The sequence below is a fragment of the Cheilinus undulatus genome, linkage group 5 (assembly GCF_018320785.1).
Source record: "Cheilinus undulatus linkage group 5, ASM1832078v1, whole genome shotgun sequence".
Taxonomy (NCBI): Eukaryota; Metazoa; Chordata; class Actinopteri; order Labriformes; family Labridae; genus Cheilinus; species Cheilinus undulatus.
In genome coordinates, this window is record NC_054869.1 from 35,500,768 (window position 1) to 35,507,694 (window position 6,927).

The window sequence follows — 6,927 nt, forward strand, 5'->3', positions numbered from 1 at the left end:
CTGTTGAAACTCAAGTTTTAAAGATTGAATACTTGCTTTGACTTAGATGAGAGCAAAGATATGAGTTTAATTCACTTGTCAACACACCATGAAATGTATAAACTCAGTTTATTCCATGTACAATAAGGGCATGGGTCATTTTCAGGCTAGTCTTTAAAAATCAGAAATGAGGACAATACTCAAAAGGTATTTTTTTTTACAAAATGATTTTATTTTTAAATAAATAAATACTGCACTTTTTTTACACAATAAGTTATGTAGGACATTTCTACCAAGCTGATAATGGCTCTTAAATGACCCTCAAAGGATCCTTGGTACTGTTTTTTTTAATGTCATTCTCTCCTCCCGCTCCTCCCTTCACATCAGCCCTCTCAATGTACTAAATCCATCTGTCAGCAAAGAGAACAAATCACAGTTTTTAAAAGTTAATGTGATGAAACACCCGTCCCACTCACACACACTCACACGCATAAACAGCCGGACCCAGTAGCTTCCTCGCACATTAGCAGTCATTCTCTGCACCGCTGAGTGGGCTGTGACATTCACTGTACATCATTTACAGGCCTCCACAGTTTAGCTCTGGTTACAGTCAGAGCATCAGTTTCTGCATTGTCTCTATGAAACAGAATTGACTATACTATACACATTTAAGCTGGTGCCAGCCCAGCGTTTGCTTTACTTCCCAAACACTTTTTCCTTCCTTTAAAAAATACACATTCGTACCAACATACTTGCTCCAACACGCTCAGTCTTTCTTCTCCTCTTACAATCAACGTACAAATCAGCCCTTTAGCATCCAGTTTTCGCTACATTTCATTTTCCCCATCCACAGTCTGTCTCAACCTCCGCTGAGTCACGAAGGTGCAACAGTGTCGGAATTATAATTAACTTTTCACAGGTCCATCCTCTATTGTCCTTCCAGCACCGGTCCTGGTTTCACTGCAGCTCTGCAGCAGCAGTCTTTTTTTTTTTTAACTCAGTCCAAACATATTATTGTAGGTTTAGCTGCATCTCTGCAGAAGCATGTTGAGAGAGTATACCATGCGCTCTCGAAGGTCACTGGGGCAGCCCGACGTCAGCAGAGAACTAAGCTTAAAGGTCTTGGAGACGCGTTCCTCGTTGATGTATGTCAGCATGTACTCGTCTCTCTGGCAGCACAGGATGATCTTGGTGTGGTCATGGTAAAAGTTGATCTAAAGAGATAGAAAAAGGCTGTTAGTTATTGTTGAAAATGCATCTATTTGATGTATTTCTTATTTGATTTTTTTGTCAAACCCGCCCTCCAATGGTGTAGTAGAAGTGTAATTTTAAAATGTTATACACAAAAAGGTTGTTTAATCTGTGTTTGTGTCTTTTTATCCAAGATAATGTATTTTTTGTGTATTTTGGAGGTTGCAGTTTAAATGTGCTTTGGTATTTTCATAGATTTTGCAGTGTTCTCATATGATTCAATCGAGCATATAGCATTAGTTCAGGCAGGCCACGGAGGTAAGCCCTGCAATATAATCGAGCTCAGGTGATCTCACGCAAGCCCTCATCGGTTGATGGCCAGCTGATTCGCTCTAAGCACACTACTGGCTTACTGCACTCATGCTGCCATATTTAAACTGCTTTAGCCTGGCTATGCTCTCTTGTTCCCTGTGCAAGCTGCTGTTTGCAACTGTCCTCTACCCCAGCTCCTCCTTTATGCTATATCTGACTTAATCAATGTCATTCTGTTGTCACTGATGCCTGCTCTGCTCTGGATTTATAGCTGCTTCTCTCCCTGCCTCAGGCTTTCCTTGCAGGTACAGAAACAGCAGGAACATATGCTGTTCCTGCTAACACAGAGTTGTGGAAGGGCAGGGGATCCAAGAACAGCCACACGGCCAAATATAAATAACAGCAATAAGAGCAAATTAATAACCGCTAATAAAAAGAAAAAAAATTAGAACTGCAAATCATGTGTTTTTCTTGGCACAGTAGTCATGGCTGAAATTCATTTTTGTGCAATCTAACAGTGGTCTTATGTGTCTTTTATTGGTTTTATGCATTTTTCAGTGTTTTCATGGTACTTTTACTCACTGTGCTTTGTGCACTGTGCTTCACTTTGTTAAATGTTGCCTTTTTCTCCAATGTGCAATTCACCAAAGCGGGCTGGATATTAAAGAAATGCCAAGCCTACGTGAACTTGGAAAACACTACAGATAAAAAGTACTGTGCTGTTCTGAGCATGCCCAGCAACGGTTGCACTCTTGTAATAGCGGTAGTGTTTACCTGGAAGGTGCCATCGTTAAAGAGCATCATGAGGGCGCGGTCAGACTTGAGCCACTGCAGAAGGTAGAGTCTGGGCATGTGTGCATCTGTCATACTACCCAGGTCCCCGCCCTGAGAAAGCAAAAGAGTCACACGTAAAGATTAAACAGGCTGCAGCATGAAAGTCACCGTTTCTAATGCTCCAGGGAAAGGATAGACAAAAGACAGATCACAAAAAGAAAGGTGTGGAGGGGTAGAAATATTTACTTACATCCATTAGGTTCTCCTCCATGTAGTGGGAAAAGTACTTGAGCACAGTAACCTGGCCAACAAAGTGCTCAGGTACCTCGCAGGTAGGGAAGACGGACCGCTGACCCAGCTCTGCATAGTAATGGATGGTCCTGAGGAGACACAAGAGAGGTCAAGTGTAAAACAACCACTCAGAAAAACAAATATTCACAAAACAAGAGCAAACCAAAACATTTCCTTAACATTAACAAACTTAAGTATTTTTGACCAAAAATGTTTCCAGTAACAGCTTCTAAACTAGATCTATCAGGTGAAACGAAGCCATTTGCCTTTCTCACTTTCTGGTAGAGAGTTCACCCAAAGTGAACAAGTAAAAGCCATCCCTTCACTTTGGCACTACTTTCAAACCACTAACAGGTTCTTCAATGTACTCCAGCATGCTTAAACAAGCTACCTCCATTATATGCAATGACTAACATCTTTCAAAGTGAAGGTGGAGTGCTGCAAAAGCGTTGCCTACTTTCTGTCTGGCAGGAGGCTCATGTGAGTGCCATTGTTGAAGAGGACTCCCACAGTGTGATCAGACAACTGGTAGCCAAAGCCATACTTGTTGGAGTAGTCCACCCATTTAGTCACCCATTGAAGGCTGCAGCTGTTTGAGGCCTGAGGAATGTCGTCTGCTGCAGGAGGGAGAGCAAAAAGGACGCGGAGGATTAGAGTACAATTACAGGAAGAACTTAAGGAGAGCCTCAACTGTGTAACCCAGTAGAACCCCAGACTTTGTGAAAGCACCAAAGAGCTTAGATAAAAAACAAAATTTCCTCAAGACTGCCCAAAGACTTAACTATAAGCTGTTTACTTGAGGTTTTATATTGCAACATGATGCTTGGAGGGAATTTGGTTAACAAAATCAGGGAGGATACTTTTGTAAACATGAATCTACTCTTTGATTCTGCTGGACTGTGCAATGCAAAAACTCAAATCTTAGCAAGGTAATGAGTCTAAATCTAGTAACAACGCTTTTGAGTTTCTTGGGATGTCTTCGTTATCTTTATCCCTCTCATTTCAAACAGTATTAAGTAAAATGGTCTTGCCAATTGACAGACAGTTCTACTTTTTACAATTACTTGTTTAGTTAAAGAGGCTTCTATTAAGGGCGATGGGTTATTTTGATAATAAATTAGACAAAGTTACTCAGATTTGAATATTTGCAGTGGAGATGCTATCAGGGCTCTTGTTTTGTATTGTAATGTTGTAGCAATTTAATACTGGAGTTTCTAATCATTTTTTGTTTTCTCATTTCATCTTATTCTGTCTCTGTTTAGACATTTTAAGGTAAAATACAGAGATTGAACTTCAGATGGATCATAAAACCTCTTAAATGTGGAATTACATTAAAGATAATTGCATAAAAAGGTCATAATGTTGAAAAATATCACAATAATTCGACTCACCTTTAGGCATACTCTCCAAGCATCCTCTCAAAACACTTGCAACAGTCTCAGCCACACTTCCTGTTGTGCCATCTTCCAGGCCTGAAAGGAACAACAAACACTCATTTAGCTTGATGTCCCCATCAGCAGTGCTAATTTTGTTTTCTACATAAATATCCATTCATGTCTGCCTGCACACGTGTATCAACATGAACTTACATTCACTGCTGCTGCTGCAGCTCCCGAGACTCCCCCTGACGATGAGGCGGATGGTGTCTCGCCTCGTAGGGGACTGGCTCTCTGTTGCCGGGGCGACGGGGCTCTCAGCAGATGGCGGAAGTAGACTTCCATTCTGAGTTGAGAATCGGTGACGACAGGAGTGAGAATCTGTGAGCTTTAGATCATCTCTTCCTACTATGAGTCAGCCATCACCCACAGATTCAAAGTGGTCGGTTTAGAGGTTGAAAATAAGTGCTTTTTAGTTTTTTCTCAAACTGTGCTTGTTATAAAGTTTAGTGCCGCACCAGAGTGAGTCACTGTTTTCTCTGCAACATTGAATCTCAAACCAGCCTGTTCACTTAATGGCTCTATGAAAAATGTACCTGCAGCACATCCTACACTAAAGTAAATATTGGTTTTGAGTTTAAATAACCAAGCTCTTACCTCTGAAATCCTTTTGCTTTGCTGTTGGCTGATCACAGTTCTCTCAAGGTCATGCTGCAGTTTGTAGATCTCCTCTTCCTCTTTGGTTAATTTATCTAAAACAGCAATGAAAGCGCACATAAAAATCAGAGCATGGTCTTTTGGAGCTACATCCACAAAGTGGGATTTGAGCATGTCTGGCACAGGATTGTAATTATCTTAAAACTAGACTTGATAATTCCTCTTTCATAATTTTTTCTAAGCTCAAATTAATTGGCTGCTGTGACATAAGAGTGGCATTACTTTTTTAAGTGCTTAGTAGGTGATATAACACTCACTCAAAGTCTCATAGTATTTGACTTTGTCTCTTTTTCCACCAAATAGAGCTGCAGCAGCTTTCTTGAAGAAGCTCTTGGCTGGACTTGAGACGTGGAAATCTGGTGCTGAATGGCAGCAGCTCGCTGGCAGACGCTCTGGACTGAAGCCCTGCAAAGTACAAAAGTGGGTCAGTGTGGAACTAGTGGTTAAGAGGTCAACAATGATACATCCAGGCAGATGGACGGACATCACTGTGGCAGAAACAGATGATGGCTGCTAACCTGTGTGAAGAAGTCGTGCCGAAGAATGTGGTCCAGGCTGGGTCTGTCCTCTGGGATCTTTGCCAGCAGGCTGGCAATTAACTGCTTAGCTTGTGGTGACAGGGAGGAGGGCAGGGAGTAACGGGCCTCTCTTATGCACTTGTATGTCTCTTTCAGGTTGGTGGTTTCAAATGGAGGCCTGCCCAACAGCATGGTGTACCTAAAGGATAGACGGCAAAAGTCAGCTGGGTTCAGTCATTTAAGCTGACTGGAAGGTACTGATATGTCTTTTTAAGCTGATTATCTAATATTCCTTCAAGAAAATGTCTTGTATTACTCAAACATCAATTACTTAACAGTGCATTTACAGTGTGCCTACTCACATTACACAGCCTAAAGCCCAGATGTCTGATTCACAGCCGTGGCCCTGCTTGTTGAGCACCTCGGGGGACAGGTAGTTGGGAGTTCCACAGATCGTCTTCCTCCTGTTTCCTGCTGGCTCTAACTTGGCTGCCAGACCAAAGTCCCCGACCTTCAGCTCCATCGACTCGCTCACAAAGAAGTTACCTGCAGGGAAGAATGAGGGTGAAATGATGAGCACTCAATACGGGATCAAAGGCTCAATATGGCACTGATCCTCTTTAGAGTTGATCACAGAGAAGTAAGAGGAGAAGTGGGAGTGTAACAAATCGTCTCTGTAGAGAATGCATCTCCATAATTGTGCACAAACTGCTTCAGCAATATGGTGCTGCATGTGGATTTCTTACCAAGTTTCAAGTCTCTGTGCAGGATCTCTTGCTCGTGCAGGTACCTCAATCCAGACACAATCTGTCGGAGATAATAGCGCACCTCTGGCTCTGTCAGCACTTTGCGAACCTTAAGGATGTGGGCTAAGGACTGCAAAGAGGCAAAACATAAAGAAAAGAATGATTAGAGGATTTTATATAAGTGCTACTATTCCACAAAACACACCTTTCTCTCTTTGAACATAAAAAATAACAATTCGTTATATTTTTTATCAGTTGTAAGTTTAAAGAATTGTTTTAAGTTTAAGTGATAGACTGCATGCCCTCTGTATCCTTCCCCATTAACTTCAGGTGCAACGCAGATGTTATCCAAATTTCAGTCACAGCAGCAGCAAAGAGCTAAGCATTTCCGTTAGTGAGGGAAGTAACTCAAAACTGCACTCACTTTTCTACTGCAGTATTCCAACAGGATGTAGATGTTCTCCTTGTCCTCAAAATAGTGATAAAAGTGCACAATGTGTTTATGGTGCAGAATTCTGTGCAGCTCGATTTCTCTGTCGATCTATAAAAGAAAAGAAAAAATCGTCATGATTGTAATTTAAGGTCATTTTTATGGCGTTTATCTGTGCGCAAAGGCACTGTGCGCTTACCTTCTCCCGTTGGTGAGGTTTCGAGACGCGCGCGTGTGGAATGATTTTGGCTGCGTAAACTTTGCTGGTGGAGAGGTCGGTCATCTCATAGCACTTTGCAAAACCTCCCTGAAATAAGGAAAACAGTGTTAACATGCTGCGTCTTCATGTTACGAGGTATATCCACAAAGCGTTGACATCGGTGCGTAGGGTACCTTTCCCAAAACTTTCCCCCGGCAGTAGCACTTCCCCGTCACAGGATCCGTGATAATCCTGGCCATCTCCGAGGGCGCACTGCGCTCATCCGTCCTCTTTCTGCGAGGCTCGGACCTTTGCGTGGACTCACACATACTGCTGCTGTTTGTCTGCGGGGGCCCGGTATTTCTCTGTACTTCCATGAGAGATGATCTTTGTA

The 6,927-nt window shown here is 42.2% G+C and overlaps 1 protein-coding gene across 2 annotated transcripts; it reads right to left on the reverse strand.

The window, feature by feature from the left end:
• Positions 1–208: 208 nt before the first annotated feature.
• On the reverse strand, positions 209–6,927 carry plk2b (polo-like kinase 2b (Drosophila)). 2 transcript variants are annotated; one of them, XM_041788381.1, is made up of 14 exons: positions 6,728–6,927; positions 6,534–6,641; positions 6,329–6,445; positions 5,905–6,034; positions 5,521–5,704; positions 5,159–5,357; positions 4,898–5,045; positions 4,581–4,675; positions 4,137–4,269; positions 3,939–4,019; positions 3,005–3,161; positions 2,507–2,636; positions 2,257–2,367; positions 209–1,193 (listed from the first exon to the last, which is right to left on the reverse strand). In XM_041788381.1, exons 1-14 carry the CDS (start codon positions 6,908–6,910, stop codon positions 1,002–1,004), a joined length of 1,968 nt encoding a protein of 655 aa, XP_041644315.1. In that variant the 5' UTR covers positions 6,911–6,927; the 3' UTR covers positions 209–1,001. The 2 variants fall into 2 exon arrangements, with proteins under 2 accessions (XP_041644315.1, XP_041644314.1); XM_041788380.1 differs by having other exon boundaries at positions 210–1,193; positions 3,005–3,164.

Excerpts from the sequence above, each read along its gene's own strand:
- plk2b (XM_041788380.1), bottom strand. The coding sequence starts at position 6,910 with ATGGAAGTACAGAGAAATACCGGGCCCCCGCAGACAAACAGCAGCAGT. Across the intron at positions 5,046-5,158 it reads GGCACGACTTCTTCACACAG|GGCTTCAGTCCAGAGCGTCT; the intron begins GTTAGCAGCCAT and ends TGTACTTTGCAG. Across the intron at positions 2,368-2,506 it reads TGGAGGAGAACCTAATGGAT|GGCGGGGACCTGGGTAGTAT; the intron begins GTAAGTAAATAT and ends TTGCTTTCTCAG.